Here is a 21,456-nt window from a genome sequence, read left to right on the forward strand (position 1 = left end):
ACGTATCTGAGAGGGAGTGATAAAGAATACTTGAACACTCACTACACTGCAAAAACTTGACCTTCACCTCATTCCCTTTTGTAAGACGAGGAAGCCAGTTCAGAGCAATTAAGTACACCTCCAAGTTAGTGACAGAGCCAAGATTCAAACCCGGAACCTCTGACTAGCACTGGGCCGGGCACGCTGGGACTGACAGTTTCTGCAGATGAACTCTAACCGAAACCACATGGAGCTTGTACTGAAATCGGCCCCCGCCTGTGACCGTGCAGTCCTCCAACACCCACCAACAAAACCAGACGACCTCTTCCAATTTAAAAAGCAGTTATTTTAATAAATCACCATTTTAGCATATAGTTACAATAAGTTACAGACGTTAAAACAGTACACAATGCAACGTATAAACAATTTTCATTGAGATGTTTCAGCTCCTTTTTTATCAAGTTAGTCACTTTGTAAAGTTAGCAGTTCCTGTAGGAAAAGAGACGTGAAGTTAGAGAGTGCGTACTATGATAGTTTTTTTGGTTTTGTTTTTAAAGATTACTTTTCAGTAATCTCTACACCCGACATGGGGCATGAGCTCCCAAACTCTACATCAAGAGTCACCTGCTCCACTGACTGAGCCAGCCAGACACCCCTTAATATTGACTGATTGACTGATTTTTTTAACTGTAAGCTCCATGCCCAGTGTGGGGCTTGAACTCGTGACCCTGAGACCAGGAGTCACCTGCTCCACTGACTGAGCCAGCCAGGTGCGCCTGAATGCACACGACGTTAAAACACGGCAAACGCAGAGGTGGTTGAGTGACGGAGAGGTTAGGAGAGATCACAGGGGGACACAGTTTTAGGGGTAAATCCAACTAACCCTAATAACACCCCACCCCAGGACTGAGCCCCTTGTGGAGGTTCAGCAAAAGCTGAACGTCTTAGTTACGATTTCATGCACATTTCACTTTGGTTTGAACTAGAGATTGAACAGAGTCTAAACAAGTTACTGAACGTTCGTTTGATTCACCTAACAGCGTCATTCACCCATTACAGAAAGCTCTCTAAGGTAACACTGCCTGCTTTCACCCAGCTCGGATTTTTCAGAAGGGGCCTCCTTCAGCTGTCTCTCACCATCTGCTCTCCTCAATGACACTTCCCAGGCGTACCTGCTCATCACAGGCTTCGTTGACAAAGGTCTCACTATTCATTAGGTTCTCCTCTTCTTGGCCGTTTTCTTTATGGCAGGTCGAATTTCTTGATGTTGCTGCACGATTTCTAAGAATCAAAAGAACAAAACAAAACAAAAAAACAGAGTCAAAAGAGTTGTTCCTTGAGGTTGAAGCCAGGATGGGTCTATGGTTGGAAAGGGCCAACTCATCCCCTATCAAAGGCTATTGTTATGGGAATTATGTTCTGTTTTGTCTTCTGAATGAATCCAATGACCTAGAATGGGTGATACTTGAGTCAATTATGATTTGTTACTAGGCATTCACTTAACTTCCAAAACAATACACCTTCTCAGTTGGGGCACACTACTAATTGGGGTCAAGCAGAACAGAATCCAAGGACAAGTAGGTGGCGATTAATGTGGTAGAAAGACCTGAGGTGACCATCAAAACCCCAGGGGTAGCATTCAGTCAGTCTTAATGTTAGTAATCTATCAACCAGTGTTACCTTGGGCAAAGACGCACCATTTCTTCTGGCCTTTTCTTCAGTCTGTGAGTGCGGGACAGAAACGTAACTTTTCCAACTTTCCTCATCTATTTCTTGAGACATAGGCTGCTTAATGTCCCTCCTCAGCATGTGTAACCTCAACAGCGTTTTCCGTTACTACAACTTCCCATACTAAAGCCAATTCTGTCATCATCCCTACTCTAAGCCAGCATTGTATTATCGTTTGTTTCTTTAATCTCTCTTGCTCTTGGGCAAAACTTAACGTGTTTGCTTTTAATCTTTCCCGAGTTCATTTCACCTCCTGCTATGGGCTGAGTTGTATCCCCTCCAAATTAGTATGTTGAAGTCCTAATCCCTAGTACCTCAGCGTGTAACTGTTTTTGGAGATAGAGTCTTTAAAGAAGTAATTATGTTAAAATGAGCTCATCAGTTTGGGCCCTACTCCAATATGACTGGTGTCCTTATAAGAAGAGATCAGGACACAGACAAGTACAGAGGGAAGACCATGCGAAGACACAGGGAGAAGTCTGCATCTATAATCCAAGGAGAAACCAGTCCCACAGACGCACTGATCTCAGACTTCCAGCCTCCAGGACGAAGAAAATAAACCTTTTGTGTAAGACACGCAGTCTGTGGTATCTGTTACAGCAGCCCCGGCAAACTAACGCACCTCTCGATTCTTCCTCCTGTCGTTGGCACCAACTCTGCCTCGTTGGTAAAGAATCTCATCACTTCATCCCTGAGATTGTGCAGACTGCCGCTGAGGCAAATTTTACCTGCACGAATGCCTCCTATTCCTTACAAGATCATTTGCCCCGGGTCTCAAAGACGTGGCCTCTCTTGTTTCTCCGGGTCATCTAACAAGTGATGGCTGCTTCGTCACCTAAATCCTTCCCCAGCGGACAAGGTCTTAGGGGAAGAGTCATACCTCCAACCCCACTAATCCTAGAAGGCTTCTTGGGCTTGAACTCTCCCATGACGACATTAAGAGCTGCTCACCTTTTAAATTTGTGTTCTCTTCTGAAATAGACAAACGCTCCCAGAGCGACTAGCACCACTGGCAGGACAACAGTGAAGCTGAGGACGATGTAGCCAGGGGCAGGTCCACGCGCTGGCTCCTCACAGAACTGTCCGCCATATTCCATCAGACAGCGGCACTTCCTCAGCTCGCCCACCACTGTACAGATCCCTCTCCCATTGCAGAAATCCGTGCTGCAGGGCAGATGTGCTGCCCCCTGTGAGTCCTTGGGCTGAACGAGCTCGCCTTTTTCCTTGGCTTCTGAAGTCTTGCTTTCTCTAGCAGGAATTGGAGGAATTAATGTTTTTCTGAGAGGATAACTCATCCCTTCTGGACCCGGGTATCTAGCCTTGGTGGACTTGGTAGCTTGGAGAGGAGGCCGGGCAGCTTTTGGAGTCAACCTTTTTCCAGCCTCTGCATTTTTAGATGTTGGTGTTGAATGGGTTTTATCTGGATAGGTACCTACAAAAACAGGTACGAGCGTGGGTATATACACATATTTGTCAGTTATGAAGGATTTTAGGAGAATAAGAATTCTAGAAGATTTAACCAGATAAGTTTGAATTTATGAAATCATCAAATCATTACCATTACTTTTGGCCAACCAAAAAAGTATTGAAAACATATAAAAAACTGCATATCCTAAGGCACTTAAAATGTTTGGTTTTGAGACCAGTCTATCATACCAATCTACTTTTAAACAATGGTATGCCCAGTTTTAGCCATGGCAGATTCCCTCAGCTACAAAAATATTTTATTCTATAAAGAATAGTATGGTAGATCTAAGTGGTAAATATCTAGAAAGATTTTTAAGATGTATGTTTATCTGTAAATATGGATTTTTTTAGTCCAAGTTGACTGTTGGTTTCATAAGATGTACAAGCTGCAAATCTTGGACCAGATTTGGTGGCAGTCATGGGCAGGAGGGAGGAGGCAACAGGCTGCTTCTAACCAACGAATTGAAAGTTAGGTCTGTGTGTAAGACATTTCACCCTATCCTCCATCATCGTTGGCACAAGCATCGTTGCATACGTAAATACCAAAGACCAAACTATGGGGAGGGAAGGCAGCAGTGTTAGTGACAAAACCGGTTGCTGCCTCTGCCTCGAGCTGGTGTCACAGGAATGTTTCCACTCCTGGGCAGTCTGGGGTCCCTGACAGTTGGGTATACCCAGAGGAAGGCAGTCTAGCTTTACATGCCCACCACCATCCCCTCCGAAAAAGTTTCAGGTACAAGTCAGTGGGAAATACTTATTGAATAGAGCCAACTCGTGGTCATCAGGATGGGGGAGCAAGTGAGGGTAGGTCAGGCTTCCGGTTTAGGTCTAAAACCAGACAGGGAAGGCGATCCATTTCTCACGCACTGACCTGCCTCCTAGAGTCACTGTAACGTGAGGCTTTTGAGAAAACTGCCCTCATTCGAAAGACCATAGAATCAACTCTGGGAATCAAAATCTATTAACTTTCCTATTTAAGATGAAGTCATTGGGGGAACAACTGGTATTCCAACTCGTCAGCTTTGAGGAAGATGAGGATTTAAATTGAGAAGTCAGTAAGGACTCTTCACTGTAAGATTCCTTCTCCAGTTTGTTTTCTCACTAGTTATGACAAGTTTCAGTGTGGAGCCCACTGTGTCCTCGATGCCACGGCTTACGTGACTTGGCTACCACTGGAGTGGTGTAGAATTTGAGGAGAGTGACCACCACAGAATTGCTCTGTAACAACCGTCTACTAGCCAGCATTTAGGAAGTAACCTGACAACGGTAAGTACTAACATGGCCGCTTTATTCACACACTCTTGTATTCTGGAACTGTTTGAGATAGAAAGCGCTACTGCCCCATTAAAAAGGGAAACCGAACCAAGACAAGTTAAATCATTTACCCCACCTCCTCCTCCTGGGCCACCCTCACTATGTGATCAATTTAAATGGACAGAATCAAATCTAGTTAAATAAGTGCTCTTTCAGACAACACACAAACTGTCAAACCCTTTGGAGCTCTCATATCGCCCATTCTAAAACTGAATCAGAGGGCACGCTAGCTTTCCAGAAGGCGTCCGCGTAATCTATACCCAATTGCCCATAGTTAGAAGTTTTACCTTGTTCAGTTTAGAAGTGCCAGTAATAAAAGGCATGATTGAGAGGATAAAAGCTTCAGGGATACTGCAGAATTAGATATTAAGAATTAGATTGTGATACCAAGGATTATATTATAAAATATTCGAAGTATGTCATGTATGGTGATGAACAGTTGGCTCCTGGCTAGGAGTTACTCACAGCTCAGCTCATCAGATCCATCCAGACAGTCAGCATGACCATCACAAACTTGCTCCACGGAGACGCACTTCTGACCATCCTTACAGGCCTGGGACGGCTCAGAGCACGGGGCGGCTTCCACACATTTGCTTAGGTTAGCCAAGGAGTGCCCACTGGGACACTTACAAGTCAGTCCTTCAGGGTTTGGTAAACACATATGGCTGCAGCCTCCGTTGTCTTTTGAGCAGCTGTTACTACCTGTGGATCCCCCCCCCCAAAAAAAAACCCCCATTGATTTAATGGTTTCGGAAGGGTCTTCTGTAGACAGTGCTCTACAAATACACTGTCAGAGTTACAGAACCCAGATGTCCTTTCCGGTGGATAGCTTTTCAGTTTCATCCTTTTGGTCAACCAGGTACCAAGTGATTGTTGATTCTTCTTCACGGGTAAGGATGGCTTTAGAAAGCTGGGAGTTCAGACAAGGGACCAGCTTAATAAAAACTGAGCTGAGCTCTGGCCCACCCAAGACCCCTTGTGAGTTCTCCTTTCCCCTCACACCAACATCAAAACTAGGGGGTCTTAGAAATAACGCTCTCTTTAGATGAAAACATGAAGGCTGCGGTGTCTATTATCCCTAAGAATCCGAGTAGTGAGTCAGCTATTTATAGCTGACCATAGCTCAGCAAGGCTCATATCTCAAGCTTTAACTTCTAGTAAGGTCTTATTTTGAGATATTCCAGGACTTATGGAACAGGTATGTATGGAGTGCAGATAAAACCTACCTCAGGAGCGGCAAGGACCCTCCTTCTGCTTCTCAGAACTAAGCCACAGATTTTCATTTCACTTGGATGACCATAAATCACACTGAAGAATTCTAAGAAGGTTCTCTCCACAAGGCCAAGACTTCAGAAGTTTAAGCTTGACTAACACTAGCTTACAAAGTTTAGCTTTCCAAAACAAGGCAATGGAGCAGCATTCGCTTAAGACCAGTATACTCAACATCCCTGGTAGTGGTAGATGTGGTTAACATTTGCGCTCACATTGTTGGTGTTCCCCTCGACTAGGAAAAGATTATATCTATTACTACTTTAACTAAGCCCATCATTACTCTACTCAAACACTGGAGAAAAACATCCGAGCATGCCCAAGTTGGAATTTCAAGAATTAGTTAACATCGCAAGTAGATACAAGTAGCAATAAGTAGAATAAAGACTAGTTTCCACTGCAGAGCTAAAAGACGATTTCGAGTATACCACGGTTGTAATTCCACCTACAACAGAACTTAAAATTATATAAAACTCCAGCCCAACGTATTTACCACTACTTTGTCTCCTAGAAAAGTAACAGCGCTAGTTATATACCAGAAGTATAATCCATGTAACTGCATAAAGACAAGAGAGTTATGCAGATCTGTAAGAATTTGCCAGAGAAATAATTTAGTGGGAAACAGAAAGCCATTTCAAGGAGATCTTGCGGGAGACAGAGGATCCCCTTCACGGGGAAATTCAGCAGGCTTCAATGTTGTCATAATCATTACAAAGTTGCTTACCCTGTTGACTAAGTTTACTATAAACTTTTAAATCCACAATCTTCTGGTCAATTTGGAACCACTGGTTTTCTGAAAGTTCTGCCTTGCTGTACCAAACTTTAGTGATCTGGGCTGAAACAAAAGCCAGTGAAAAATCATTAAGAAAAGCAAAATTTAAATTTTTTTAAGAAAAGCACATTTTAATTTTAAGACAATTTCCTGTGCCAAGAAAATTGCTCACTTTGAAAACCGTCACCCGTGTGCGTAAACGCCAGTTGAAGAACAAGCGTTTTTACAGAAGAGACATGTGTTTTTCTAATTTTTTTTTTTCTGGGAAGAAATTTCAAGACAAATCAAAATTGTTCTATGCCTTCCTCCAAAATAAAGTCAAGTATAAGTTATGAGCATTCATATATGTCCAGATATACAAAGATAGATAATTAGGATCTGAGACACTTAAATGCAGTTCATGCAAATGATGGGTAATGATTTTAAACATTGTTCTAGAAAATACCTGAAAATGGCTTTCTGTAATAAGTGTTACCAGGGGATCTTAAAACAGATACCAAAGTCTCAGCCCACATCTAATAAGATAGCACCTCTCGGGTAGGATCAGACAACTCGTTTTTGCAATTGTGATGTGGCCAGCCCAACTGGTCAATGGACCAGCATTTGGAACTATTAGAGATAGATTTAAATAGCATTTTCCAGTTTAACCAAATCTAGACTCTAGGCATAAACAATGTACCAGGACACTGTTGTTTAGGCAAATCTCTTTAAATACTAGTGATACCCTGCAAGTACAGAATATTCCGTAGTTCACCTAGTACTTTTATGTGTACTGAGTCAAGTGAGACAGGTACTGTCTTCCTTTTACAGGTAAGGTGTTACAGCTACTAACTGACGGAGCAGTTATGCTACCTGGCTCCAATTCCTGGCCCAGCTCTCTCTGTACCGGATCACATTGTCCTTGACAGCAGAGAGCCTGAGATGAAAGCCAGAAATCTCAGGCAGAACAGGATTAAGCACATTCATATATAAAGAATGACCAAATAAGTCAAAGCTTCCCCAAGTCATAGAATCCCTGTTACACATACATGTTAGATTAGGGAAGTTGCTTAATTATTCGTCCCGAAGAAAGACCCTGCCAAAGATCAGTGCTAGGCATTAGCAGATTCGCTTAAGAGACCCAGGAGTAAATTCAGATCGCAAAGACAATCAGACGCTGAATGAGACTTACCATCATCAACTGTCGTCCAGAACATCATGCCTTGGCCGAATGTAAAGAGGGTGAGGCCCTCAATTCCTCTGCGGTCTACTCTGTAGCTAGAGCCATCTTGTTGAATACTCTCTAGGAGTCCTGTCCCTGGAAAGAGAGGCTCAGTGAATTCACTCGGCCTACAGCTCTACTCTACCCTGTAGCTGTGTCTTGTCTCGTCTCCCCTCCAGGAGGCCTTTGTCTACTCTGAGCTTTCTGAAGGACAGTTCTTTACTCACTCTACTCTAACAGTGATACGCCAAGATTTGCACATGCATATTTGTTAAGTTCCCGATTTTATGCCTTCACGAAAGGACAACTGCACGGCTCTGTGGGCCATGACATTCTACTCAGAATGGGGAATCACTGGGTTTGTTCAGAAGGTGGTGCAGAGTATGTAAACTCAGACCTAAAAGCTGTTTGAAGTCACGGCTGAAGACCAGAAAGCAGAACGTCACCATTTCACTCTGGCCAAAGTCCTTCCGACTCACGTTTAGGGTGTGTTCTAATTGCTTACCAGTATCAGCCCAGTAAACTCGGGTTCCCGAATCTGAAAAGGTCAGGCCCTCAGGGACCTGGGCTTTCTGCCACAGCACCTTCCTCCTGCTGCCGTCCATGCAGGCACATTCAATGCTGGACCCACGCCCACCATCGTCCTGGGGGCCCAGGTCCACAAAGCACATGACTGCAGAGGGTGGGTGGAGCACAACAGAGGTCGGGCGGTAGAGATTGCCGCTGACCAGGACGGTGGGATACTGGCCTTCTGAGGAAGCTACATTGATGTGAGGATTCTCACTGTCAATCCAATATATGTTTCCACTCAACCAGTCCACAGCAAGGTCGATCACTGTTCCCTCCACAGATACGATTTTCCTCCAAGAGAGTCTTCCGGATTCTTTGAGCCTCAGTAGCCTGATATCACCGTTATCCAACTCTGAAAGGTAGAGAGCCTTTTCCTGGACTATGTAGTCCAGGGATGCCAGCTGGTTCACACTGGTAAAGGGAAGTATCCTATGTTCGGGTAAAGCTGGTTGTCCTAGTAAAGCTTCTAGATTTTTCAGATAAATCTATGGGAGAAAAATTAGGTGGATGGCACCAGCTGAATCAAGTGTAATTCTTCATCTTGATTTTGCATTAGTGTTACAATACTTAGAATATATGAAAATCTGAATTCATCATCTAAAAACAGGTAGCCGTTATTTCTCTCGCTTCCTGGAGCTTTAAGCACTTAAAAGTCCTTGAATCCACGTGTTTCAAAGATTGACTCCTTTGTTAAATGCCCTCCCCTTTATTTTGTAAATATTGAGCTATAATTGACATATAACATTTGTCTAAGTTTAAGGTGTTCAATGTGTTGCTTGGATACATTTATATATGAAAGGCCCTCCCCCTTTAAATGAGACGCTACTAATATCTTACTGAAACTCAAGTCAATCCTCTACCCCAGCATTTGCCATTTTAAAGTGCCCAAGCTGATAAATACTCTATATGGTAGAAGACAGAAGTAACTTGTTTGTTGGTACCTCCTATGACTTAAGAAAAGTTTCCTCATAAAATGTACCTCCCCCTCACCAGGCTAGAACCCAGCCGAGCTGCTCGGATTCAGAATTACTCTGTATCATCAGTGAGATGCTTGGACAGCTGCACTAGGTGAGCCGCACTCTCAGATCCCTAACCTGTGCTCTGACGTACTAGTTCTCAAGCTGCAGTCTTCGTCTCATAGCCCCTTCGTTTTTGGTCACGATAGCTCCCAGAACACAGTGAACACGAAAATTTAAGTTGTTTTTGAAGACTATTCCGGGGCAGTGGGGAGCATCTGGCTGGCTCGGTCAGTAGAGCATGCAATTCTTGATCTTGGGGCTGTGAGTTTGAGACCCACGTTGGGTGTAGAGATTACTTAAAAAATTAAAAAGTGAAAAAAAAAAAAAAAAGAATACTCCAAGGGCCATGGCCCCTACTATGTATAATTGTGCCTAGAGAACTCGAATTACTCAGTCTGTAACAGATCAGCCCAGGCACAGACATGTGAGTAAGGCTGCAGAACAGTACCTGCGTGATAACTGTGGGCAACGCGAGGAACAGAAATGCGGACTCCTGGAGCGGAACACAGGTGATGCCGTCATCTGCGAGCAGGAGTCCAAGTGGGCAGTGACAGCTTCCCTTGGATCGTGGGCTCAGAAGGCACAAGTGAGAACAGCCAGCGTCCAGACAAGCATTAGGTGACTTGGGCTGGAGCACTTCATGCATTATCTGCAAGAGAGGAGCTGGATGTCACCACGCATGATTGAATCCTTACAAAGAGCACATGAAGAAATCTTGCTTTTTAATCATGAGAAGGAGGTCACTACAGCTTGTACTTGGGAAGCTCATACACGTAGCCTTTTCAGGGAGAAGTAGGGGGATATTTTGAAGAGTACACCGTAGACCTTGAGTCCATAAGGCTGTTGGGAACGCTTGATGAGGACCGCCCTGTTCTTGCCTGTCGTCTTCCTCATGCGCTGTACTGTTCTCATCTTCATCTCAGACCAGAAGACCTCATCCTCAAACACGGCGACCGAAAAGGGGCTCTTGATTTGTGTTAGCTGCAACATCTAAAACGGGGATGATGTGGTTTCTGGGTGAATTTTATACAGGCTTATAAGACATCTCCTGCAGCCTAATAACCAAGGAATACTTACGCTAACACCAGTACCGTCTAGGTTAGCAGAGCCAATGCAGTGAAATTTGTCATCCGACCAGAATATCTTCCAGCTCAACCGGTCGAGAGCTATGCTGGTTGGCCAGCCAAGACCTTGACTGATGAGGACTTTTCTGCTGCTACCATCCATCCCTGCTTGTTCTATTTGAGGTTCTCCTCCGATTTCAGACCAGTACATTAACCTGTACCGATAAAAGTCAGCTTTCAAGTATTACCTCCCAGAAAATATTGATTCATTCCTTATGATACTGATGTCTAGCCCAATTATTTCCTCCTCAAACGTGGTCTATTCCTTAAGTGAAATTGTGAAGTAAAAGAGAGTCTCCCTTGAAATCTAATGGTGCTTGTTTAGTCATCACTTGGGGATAAAATATCCTGATAGCTATAAGCAGCCAAGGACCACAGGAGTTCCTGGACCTGGAAAGTAGCCAGGGATCCCGCCAATCTTTCCTGGGCTAGAGAGCAGGTTGGTTCTATGGGAAGATGTGCACCTCAGACCTTATTCTTGGTCACAGTCAAAGCCATTAGATGCCTCGGAAACTACTGCCAATTTCCTGAGGACCATGGTAACTGATTCCCGGTTGAAGGTATTGAAAAGGTGAGAAAAGCAGATAAACGGTACCCAATCTGGGTCACCTTTCAGTCCTAAGTTTTGCTCTATCTTGTTCGTACATTGGATGGCCATCCCAATGAGGGCTTGGGTTCTGACAGCTGGGAAATGTTGTGTCTAAGTTCCTGGCCTTTTCCAGAAAGAAAGGACTCTGGATGCAAGAACCTAGATTCAACCTCAACACATAATTATTTCCACCACTACCACCAAGCACATTAGTGTAAATTAAACACTATCCTGGGGTGCCTGGGTGGCTCAGTCGGTTAAGCACCTGACTCTTGATTTCAGCTCAGGTCACGATCCCAGGGTCCTGGGATGGAGCCCCGCATCGAGCTCTGCACTCTGTGGGGAGCCTGCCTGAGATTCTCTCTCTGCCCCTCCCCCTGCTTGCACTCTCTCTCTCAAATAAATAAATCTTAAAAAAATAAATACTATCCCTAGTTTCATTCTCCTTCCTCTTGCCATTTAAAGCCATAAACAAATATACCTCTGAATGGAGAATTATTTTAGCAGAAGAAAGTACAGGTGGGCCACCAAGTGAGAACATCTATATCTCACTTTGCTGAAATAAAGACCCTTTTTTCAGAAGCTTTTAAGATTACTATACATATGGGGGCGCCTGGATGGCACAGCGGTTAAGCGTCTGCCTTCAGCTCAGGGCGTGATCCCGGCGTTATGGGATCGAGCCCCACATCAGGATCTTCTGCTGTGAGCCTGCTTCTTCCTCTCCCACTCCCCCTGCTTGTGTTCCCTCTCTCGCTGGCTGTCTCTATCTCTGTCAAATAAATAAATAAAATCTTTAAAAAAAAAAATTACTATACATATGGTTGACACACATCACCGTAAGATCTGAAGTCAAGTCAGATAGGTTTTTTACTCATTCTGTGTTAAGTGAACACAACCAAAGTAGAACTAAAGAGGAATAAACAACTTAGAGGACTTAGTGGCATTCTGACCCCTGGACTCACCCACTTAGGGGATCTAAAGCCAAAGACCGTGGTTGAGTCACGTCGTCATCCAGGACAATCGTGTGCTCAGATTTTCCTCTCCACACAGCGGTCAGCGGAACTGCCGAAATCTGGCCAGCTGTCCCATCCACCCAGTAGAGATTCCTCCCAATCCAGTCGACCGTGACACAGTCCGACTTTACCCCTGAAGAGAGAGCGGAAACCACTCAAGGTGTGAATCTAGGTTAAATTATGGCTTTTCCTAGGTTTCAGCTCAGAGGCATCGGACTTGAGTACCGTGTTAACTCATTTTACAACTGGTATATGCGTCTCCATCAGAGCAATCTTCAAATTCCTCCAAGGTTCTATTTGTAGAGGAAGATGACCGTGAGAGATAACGGCCACTGGCTGACAGTCTGCCGGGCTCCTGTGGTCTACTGAGGTGACAAGGCAGCCTTCTCATTTCTAGCCCACTAGCAGGCCTTGGTCACTTTGAGTTAAGATTTCATTAAATCAATGTCTAGAACGTTAATGGCCATTTTACTTTTCATGTTATGCATCATTCATAAAGGCAGGACAAAGCCCACACAGGGGACATACCCTTCACCATGGTCCCTCTCTTCTTTGCGTCCATACTCATCCACTTAATGCTTTCTGCACTGAGATCCGCCCAGAAGACTTTCTGGCCCACTAAGTCATAGTCAATAGAGATAATCATCACGTTCTTGTCTACAGTTGTCAGAATATCTTCCTTCAAGCTCCTCAAGCCATAGAGGAGGAGGCCGAACTGAATGGCCACCAGCAGGATCGGTTCGGTACCTGCCAGATAAGAACTGTGTTCAGCACAGGGCCTTACGGAGCTTGAAACTAACCTCAACACTGGCTAAGGAATTAGAGAACAAAGTAGCCTTTGCCTTCTCACTGCCAGGGCTGGGACACCAGCTGGCTGGTGTCTCAGCAGTTCTCCCCTAGATGTCATGCTTGTGCTAATACAATTTAAAGATACTTAGAATAAAGGCATGATTGGCATAAATTGGGGGAAAAAAAACATTTCCAACTAAGTATTTAGGTGTAGGTGGAATCTAGCACTTCTACGAAGGGCTTGGCAAGACTTTTGACTCTTGTTCTAACTTGAGGTAAGGCTGACCTGTAGCTACAGGGGCCAGAGTTGTGGTTCTGCTATCATGATGGCTTATCTGTCGACACCTTCAGACTCTATTCCATCGAACCGCTATATTTAAAAAGGGGATCTGGAGAATGTGCTAGGCTTGCTCGGCAGACAGAAAGCAGGCAGGAGCATTTAAGACTCAAGAAAGAAGGTTTGCATTTGTAGTCCTGGGAGATTCAGGGCTTCGAAGTTCCTGACCTGTGGCTCCAGAGACATCCCGGTTCCAGCTTACCTGTTGCTTTACAGGTGTGGCCATCGGGCTCCAGCAAGTAGCCAGGGTGACAGGTGCAGCTGTAGGAGCCCTGGGTATTGACACAGGTCTGACTGCAAGGCTGACCGCCCGGCTTCTGGCACTCATCCACGTCCTTGCAGACATGGCGACTGCTCCCCAGCTCGAAGCCTTGTGCACAAGCACATACCTGAATGGGATTCAGAAACATTAAGACTTCCTGAAGACACTGAGACATAACCTTGATGAAAAGGCCTGACCTTGTTCTTAAAAGCACATGGCGATGCACTCAATTTCAGCAGCTCAACACGAAAAAGTTCTTAGAACCAACTTCATCTTAAATTCAATCATTCTCTCAGTCTTATCGATGCTGCCACACACCTCACACCCTTGCCACCACCGTGGGTCCTGAGTTAACAAAGGGGTCCAAGTTCAGCCCAGGACACCTGGAAGCCCAGCAGAACCAGTAAGACGCATGGAGACTGAGCTGAACTGGCTGCCCGCCACTAGAGAGGTTACCGTGATCAGACGTCAGAACACTGTTTTCTTTACTTGCCCATCAGAGCCAAGTTCACGATGTTCAGCCCGCTAATAATGCTAGACCAGAACACGGGCAGTCCTCGATTTAAGGGCGGGTCCATTCCAAATACAGCTATGGAAGAGACGTCCATAAAAACGTCTGGCTTAGTCCCAAGTGTCACCCTGAGCTCACAGTAGCAGTTTCTGGAAGTTGGGTGATAAAGTTCCAGGAGACACGACACAGGGAAGGAAGCTGACAGGCCTCCGCAGGAGCCAGCGAGGGCTCGGCGGACATGAGAGGACGGATCAGGGCAGCTCAGCCATGTAAGGCTCGGGGCTTCGTGACCAGTCAGGGCCAGACTGATGAGGTTGCCCCCCCGTCACTAAACCAAGTTTACAGCTGCTGGTGAGCAGTAGCTGAATGAACTCACAGGCCCGTGCGGGGACTGGTAGCAGGCGTGGGAACACTGCGCGTGGCTGCATGCTGACGACAAGCACCTTCCCCCTTCGTCGGAGCCGTCGGCACAGTCCTCCTTCCCGTCACACACCAGGTGGAGGTCGAGGCAGCCATGGGAGCGGCACTGGAACTCAGAGCTCTGGCACTTCTCGGGGGGGCCTACAGAGAATGACTTGTTACTTTTATAGTTTGCTCCCCACCGTCCCGAACATCCCTCCCGCAGCAAGGATGTACAATCATGACACCTCCATCCTGGTCAGGGAGTGGACGTCAGGGCCAGTGGCACTTGCCGGCTGAGCCGGCTTCAGGCCAAGAGGAAGCGAGCAGCCGGGGCCCCTGGAAGTGCCCTCCCCTCCGGGGGAGCGCCCGCGCTTACACCCAGCCTCGTCGCTGCCGTCCTCACAGTCTCTCTGGCCGTCACAGCGCCACATGTCAGGCACGCACTGGTCTCCGCCGGCACAGGACCACTGCCAGGAGCCACAGAGAAGCTCCTCGGGGTCACAGTCCTGAGGGGACAGTGACTCCGTCAGTGACACCTGCACTCAGAGCCCAGGATGGGGGTCTCGGCGGAAGAACGAGCCTGGCTTACAAGACAACGCTCGAGTCCCTTCTGCAACAAGGCCAGAGAAAGCCCCAAGACTCAGAAAAACGTTTTCAGCAGCCAGAGTTGAGGTGAGGAGGTCTGGGTAAAGCGAACCTGGCTGTGAAGTGAAAAGGTCTGTTTTATCAAATCAGGATATCTCCATTTAAAAACCTAGGCAGGAGAATGTGCTCTAGAAGCTTTTCTTCAGAATCCCTTTGCCATTTCAAAACCATCCCAGCACAGTAAACACTAGGGCACCCTTTGCACCTGCCCTGACTCGGACGCTAGGCTCTGGGGCAGGATGTACTAGAGGAGGGGAGGGGACACCTGTGCCTCTGCTAATAGCCCCGAACCTTCGGAGGCATTCTCACCCCCTCAGGCACCACAAGGCCCATCTCCTACCCATTTGACAGAGGAGGAAGTAGAACCTGAGGGGAGTAAGTACTTCCTTCAGGTCAAATGCAAGCAGCAGGATTCAAGCCAGGCTGCATGTCCCACAAGGTGGCAGGGTCAGGGCACTTCTCAGTGATGCGGAGGCAGAGCTTCGGAGCAGATCTCCTGGGCGACATTTACACCATGGCCATGAAGACCGAACACTTGCAAACCTACAATAAAAGCCTCTTAAACATTTGTCTTTTGACAAGAGATCTTCTCTGGACACTCTGATGTCATGACGAGTGGCTTTTTGGACAGTAGGGATGAGAGCCTTCACTGTTTTTGGGTTTTCTCATGTTTTCTATAAGGAGGGCATGCATTCTGGCTGTGAGGAGAAATCCAGTTTTCTGAAGAAGGGTGTCCTACCTTCTCGTCAGTCCCATCTTCGCAGTCGAAGTCACGGTCACACAGCCACTCCGTGGACACACACTCTCCGCTCCCCTGGCACTTCACCTCCCCTGACGAGCACCGCAGTGGCCAGGCCACAGAACAGCCGTCCTCGTCGGAGTGGTCCCGGCAGTCTCGGTTCCCATCGCAACGCAGAGAGTTTGAGATGCACTGGCCGTTCTCGCACTGAAATTCAGGGGCACTGCATTTTGCACGAACTGGAAAACAAAGCTTTAGGTAAGAACTCAGCCAGATGTGGAAGCCATTTGAAGGCACATGAAGCGGTCTGAAGACTCCCCAGTCTTCTGCTCTCACCTGGGGAACCAAACCCCAGCCCTCGATGGTGGTTTGAATAGTGTTAGGCCAGAAAAGGCTACTAAGCTAGCCCAGAAAAACCCTGTCTCGGAGAATGAGGGCTGGGGGACAGGCATGGGACACACGTAGACGGACACTGGGATAGGCTGAGGAGTAGGACTCTTCTCCAGGACCTTAACGTCATCCATGAAGAGAGAAAGTCTCTCATGACGTCCAACACACCCTACACGTTACGTTCTTGGGCTCAGTTCATAAAGACAGAAGTTGCTTGACTTCGCTCAAGAAAACTCAGGTCCTAGGCAAAAACCATACATATGCATTGAAAAGTAAATTATACCTGGGGTTCCTTCCTGCCTCTCCTCCTGATGTTCTTCTCATAAGCCCGAGTGCACTGATATTGCCTGGCTACCCAGTGGCCTCTGCATTCGAATCTATCATGGTACCTCACCCAGCCTCCTCTTCTTCCCACTTCAATTCTCCAAGTTCTCTCTTCTACCCTATTCCCATAATGTGATTAAGGTCCTTGAAACAGGTCATTGAGAAGACTTAAAAGAAAGATTCCCATCGAAAAGAGGGGAAAGCAATCACACGTAAAGATAAGGACCCACCACATGAGAAGACCTAGGATCAAAATTCAAATCTTCAAGATGGTCGATTCAAGCTCAAGAAACATTGTGTCAAGTAAACTGGTTTTTCCACTGATGGGAATCTCGTCACGGAGGGGAAGTGTTATATCACCAACATCCCTCCGACTCAGACCCTTTCACCCCAGTCTGTTAACTTTGTGGTAAGTACAGTCCATCTCCATTATCTGCAGATTCATTATCTGCACATTCCCCTACTTGCCAAAATTCGTCAGCCGCCCTGGAATCCATGCTCCCATGCTTTCATGGTCATTTGAAGACAGGCATACACACAGCAGAACTCTTGTGTTGCCTAGCGCATGCGTCCACTTGAGATGGGACAAGGTGACGCTCTGCCTTCTCGTTTCAGTCCTCACACTCTAAACAAGAGTCCTTTCTGTGGTCAATCTAGAGCCATACTTCCCACATTTTTGTACTCTGGGGGGATTCTGCTGTTGAAAAGGGCCCCCAGGGGTAGTGCGGAAATGCTGTCTGGTGTTCCTAGGGCGAGAAGTCTGTAGCTGCCTTACAGAGCAAATACATGTGTTAGGCTTTGTTTGGGCAGGAGTTCCAATGCTGTTGGCTGTGACTTCGATGTTAATGAGACAACAATGTGTGTATCACATGGTCTTTAAACAGCAATACACCTAAAACAAGGTTATATGTTGATTCGTTGACAAAAATATTGTCACGACAGATTCTCAGAAACCTCACCCTGTATTTTTTCTACGAGCAATGATGTGCTATCTGTTCACTCAGGGTTGGTGGCAACTTCGGAGAACGTAACCTACCACGAATGAGCTGCACGGTACTTACTGCATCCTTGCTCATCGCTCTGGTCAGAACAGTCTGCGTTGCCATCGCACAGCCAGCTCTTAGGGATACAGCGGGTCTTGTTGTCACAACGTAAAGAGCACTCTTCAGTGGGCTTCCAGCAGCCCAGCTCGTCAGACCCGTCGGAGCACTGCTGAGCCCCATCACAGTGGTATTTCTCCTCAATGCACTGGTTTCTGTTCAGACACTGGAAGACCCCTAAAATGGAAAGGACCAAGGGCTCGCACCATCTACTCAGTCCTACTGAAGGCTTAAAATTAGATGAACTCACCCTCTTCCCGGAGTTTGAGGGGTAAGTAGACTGCACCCTATTTGTTCGAGCTCGACAGTTCATCTAATCCAGAAGCAAGCCTTACTAAAGTGCTCAGGTCAATTACACTAGCAAGCTGAAGGAGGCTGTTTAAGTACCAAACGCTCATAGTGGTTTGGTTACTTTAACGACTTACTGAAAAACACCGCCAAATCTGTTCTAAGCGGTCCATTCAGGTCAGCTTATGGCTCAGCCTTTATAAAGGCAAATATTGGAACAGTTAAGCAAATTTGAGGAGGCAAGGAAGCAATAGTTAAAAATTACACCTGGTAAAACATCTGACTTAACTGCGATAACACGGATACTGGCAGAGTGCGTATTCTGACAGACCAGGACCTTCAGCTACAACAAGTTACCCAGAGGAAGCAAGGGTGATTGTGATGAACGCTGGGCATTCACACCACCAGCCCAAAGCCGCATCGGCATTCCTGACGCAGAGACAGACCTGGTCCGTTGCAGAACCGGGAACAGTCCCCTTCATCTGAGCCATCCTGACAGTCCGGCTTGCCATCGCAGAGGTTCTCCGGAGAAACGCATCCCTCCCCGTTCCGACAGGGGACAGAGGATGGGGTGCAAAGCAGTGGGGGTGCTAGAGGAAGTGCGAGGGGAGGACCGCCTGCGGCCGCCTCTTCAAGCTCAGGATCTGTAAGAAACAGTGGCTTCAGCAAGGCAGGCCCTGGGGTCTTGGCACCAGAGACGTACTTCTGTTGTCCCCCTCCTCCAAAAACCATGTCGGGGCTCGGCAGCTACATGTGTCTACCTCGTAGGAAGAAAAAAACGTGAGATGGCCTCAAAGCCTAGATCCTTAGGTGAGATGCTGTCCATCGGCCTATCATCTCATGGCTTCAAATTTGGGCAGATTGTTTTCTCCTTCCAAACCTAATAACTTCTCACTGCCTGATGCTATCTGCTAGGAAGGAAAAATAAAGTTTCGGGCGCCTGGGTGGCTCAGTCATTAAGCATCTGCCTTTGGCTCAGGTCATGATCCCAGGGCCCTGGGATCAAGCCCTGCATCAGACTCCCTGCTCGGCGGGGAATCTGCTTCTTCCTCTCCCACTTCCCCTGCTTGTGTTCCCTCTCTCGCTGTCAAATAAATAAAATCTTTAAAAAGGAAGGAAGGAAGGAAGGAAGGAAGGAAGGAAGGAAGGAAGGAAGGAAGGAAGGAAGGACGGACAAGAAAAATAAAGGTTCTGTAAGCAGGGACTTGTTCTGTCTGGCTTCCTAGCCTATGACAAAGTCCCCCGGATCCTGTAATAGGATTTCTGCTTTTTCTGCCTCATGAGCCAGAGTCTGATTTTTTGTCTCCAGGCCAAAGGCTCGTGTGAAGAGAAAAAAAGCAGCGTAAGCAGGGTGATCTGGACTACCCGTGCAGCTTCAACAGCAGAAGGAACTGCATGTCCTGGTATCCGCAGCCCCAAAACGGCTTTGCAAAGGATCCTCGGTGAGATGTTGCTGCTGGAGGAAAAGGGGGTTCCTCGGTGAAATCTGTTGGGGCAAGTGCTTTAGAACCAATTAAATGGATCTCTATACCGCCAGGTGAAGAGGTTTAAGGTGCTAACATGCAAGAGGACTCCCCAAAGGGGTTATGGGGGGCAAAGTTCTGGGAGTTTTGCCTGGGGTCTTGTGTCATTAAGCAACTTTGAGAAACGTGTCCGATTCTTACTCTTCCAGATAAGGCCAAGTTAGGGAGAAGGTCCGCTGCACTGTGGGCTGGGGCAACTGCCAATACAAAGATACCCAGGATTTTATCCTCAGAAAACACACTGATGAGAGGCAGAGAAAGTGGATTTCAAAGAAGAAACCCACAAAGGAAGACTCGCCTGAAACTTGCTGATTCTCTGCCAGGATGATCATTGTCCTCACATACGGCTCTCTTGACACTGCGAAGGGCTCCGGTGTCCTCCTGTCCCACAGCAGGAGGGCTCCCCCGTGCACGGTCACCAGGTAGGGCTCGTGAGCCGCTATAATGCCGTCACTCCAGGTCTTGTTCAAAGTGTATGTTCTATTTTTGAGGAGACTCAGACTTTGCAACCCTAAGGAAGAGTCAGGTGCTTACAAGCTGGCAGAGAACAAGGAGCCCATGACAGTGGGGGGGAGGGGGGCATGGGTAGCCCTCTATTGAGGTTCAATGAGCCCCACTGAAAATAAGCACAGATTCTTCCTACTGAGTTTTGTAGTTAAGGATAGCCCTGGGAAGTGTTTAAAGCTCCAGGAACGCGAGATGGGCCTCGTGGAAGCATCAGGCATGCTTTACCTCTTTCAGGCAGTGTGCTAACACACTCGGTCGCCTGCGCGCAGCCACCAGCCACCCGAGAAGACGGTCAGCGGCAGCGGCAAGGCAGGAGTCACATCTGCGACCCAGTGGACCTAAAGCACACCTCTGCTTCATTTGCAATGCAAGTTCGGGTCTGCTACTTCTACTCATGGAGACAGAAACACATTCTGAACAAACTGCGACTAAGTATGTTAGCTCTGCAGTTTTCTACCTTTCATGTCAGAAATCTAGACTTACAAAGGAAACCGGGTTTGAGCCGAGGGACGTGTGCCCAGGCTGTAACTATGAAAACCAGAATCTGAGCCTAGATCTAGCTAGTTCTAGGAATGACCGCGATCCTCATGCCGAAACGAGACTTACCATCACCACTCCCCAGCTTCTTCCAACCGCGTCGCTCTGGGTAGCCCTTACCTGACCCTTTGGTCGTCCAGAAGATGCTAGACGAGCCAAGGTCTAAGGCCATGTGGGTGTCCGCCGTCCAGGTGCCCGTCCAGACTTGCTGTCTGTTTTTGCCAGCGAGGGTCATACTTTGCAAGTGTTTCCCACTTTCTACCCAGTAGAGCACTCTCTTTGGCCAGTCGAGAAGAAGATGCAGTATAAGGCTGCCTGTTCTGTAGAGGGTCCATGTGTCCGGGCCAGGGATGCTAGTTTTCTGGATGGCACTTCGGTCACACGGCAGCCAGTACAAGTTCCCCGTGGATATGTCCACATTCGCTGAGCAGACTGTGAGGGGGGGAAAGGAACTCCCAGTAGAAAGGACATTCAAATACACTCGTGCTTGGTCTTACCGTTTTGGGTCAAGGATGGAAGGGAGACACTTGGAGGGGTGCAAAGGCTGGTCCCTAACAAGCCCGCATGCCTCATTTACACGGGGAGTCCCATCATGCCCACTCTGGTTCCCGCACCCATCTGTCATACGAGCTCATGTGATCCTCACGACCAGCTGGTAAGGGAGATACCCACCACCTTTTAGAAGTTAGAGATCTAAGTGGCAACGCTTGCATTTGAACGCAGACCTGCAACTTTGGATTCACCTCCCTCTTCGTCGGTTAAGTATGAAAATCAATCAATTACATGCCAAGTGCCTAGGACTGAAATCGCTATGGGAAAGCAGAGACTGGGTCAAGTGTCACCACAACAGTGGTGTGAAAGGTCACCAGTAGCATGGATAGTGAGGAGACCTAGAGCTAGAAGACAGAGATAGCATAGGGACCGAGTATATAGAAGCCACAAGGTGGTAGCTTTCAAGTGTAACAGACATGGGCACCAAGCCACCAAGCACTCCCTACTCCCATCCGGCCCACTAGAGCCGCACAAGTCTCAGCTAGGTAGTACGTACTCTGGGGTG

General features: G+C 47.1%; 1 protein-coding gene across 2 annotated transcripts in view; it reads right to left on the reverse strand.

Moving 5' to 3' along the window:
- Positions 1–310: 310 nt before the first annotated feature.
- The window catches only part of LOC113262005 (prolow-density lipoprotein receptor-related protein 1-like), a 40,214-nt gene continuing 19,068 nt past the window's right edge, over positions 311–21,456 (reverse strand). For both annotated transcript variants that reach the window (XM_057303504.1, XM_048226369.2), the window contains 20 exons: positions 20,520–20,831; positions 19,654–19,866; positions 18,279–18,476; positions 17,506–17,721; positions 15,731–15,969; positions 14,723–14,852; positions 14,321–14,505; positions 13,374–13,560; positions 12,574–12,792; positions 11,995–12,178; positions 10,397–10,598; positions 10,145–10,309; positions 9,768–9,968; positions 8,236–8,785; positions 7,701–7,826; positions 6,482–6,592; positions 4,954–5,190; positions 2,659–3,139; positions 1,152–1,260; positions 311–468 (listed from right to left, as the gene is read on the reverse strand). In XM_057303504.1, coding sequence (XP_057159487.1) covers positions 442–468; positions 1,152–1,260; positions 2,659–3,139; positions 4,954–5,190; positions 6,482–6,592; positions 7,701–7,826; positions 8,236–8,785; positions 9,768–9,968; positions 10,145–10,309; positions 10,397–10,598; positions 11,995–12,178; positions 12,574–12,792; positions 13,374–13,560; positions 14,321–14,505; positions 14,723–14,852; positions 15,731–15,969; positions 17,506–17,721; positions 18,279–18,476; positions 19,654–19,866; positions 20,520–20,831 — 4,292 coding nt within the window. In that variant the 3' untranslated portion in view covers positions 311–441. The remainder of the gene's footprint in view (positions 469–1,151; positions 1,261–2,658; positions 3,140–4,953; positions 5,191–6,481; positions 6,593–7,700; positions 7,827–8,235; positions 8,786–9,767; positions 9,969–10,144; positions 10,310–10,396; positions 10,599–11,994; positions 12,179–12,573; positions 12,793–13,373; positions 13,561–14,320; positions 14,506–14,722; positions 14,853–15,730; positions 15,970–17,505; positions 17,722–18,278; positions 18,477–19,653; positions 19,867–20,519; positions 20,832–21,456) is intronic.

Source organism: Ursus arctos, unplaced genomic scaffold (assembly GCF_023065955.2).
Source record: "Ursus arctos isolate Adak ecotype North America unplaced genomic scaffold, UrsArc2.0 scaffold_27, whole genome shotgun sequence".
NCBI classification, from domain to species: Eukaryota; Metazoa; Chordata; class Mammalia; order Carnivora; family Ursidae; genus Ursus; species Ursus arctos.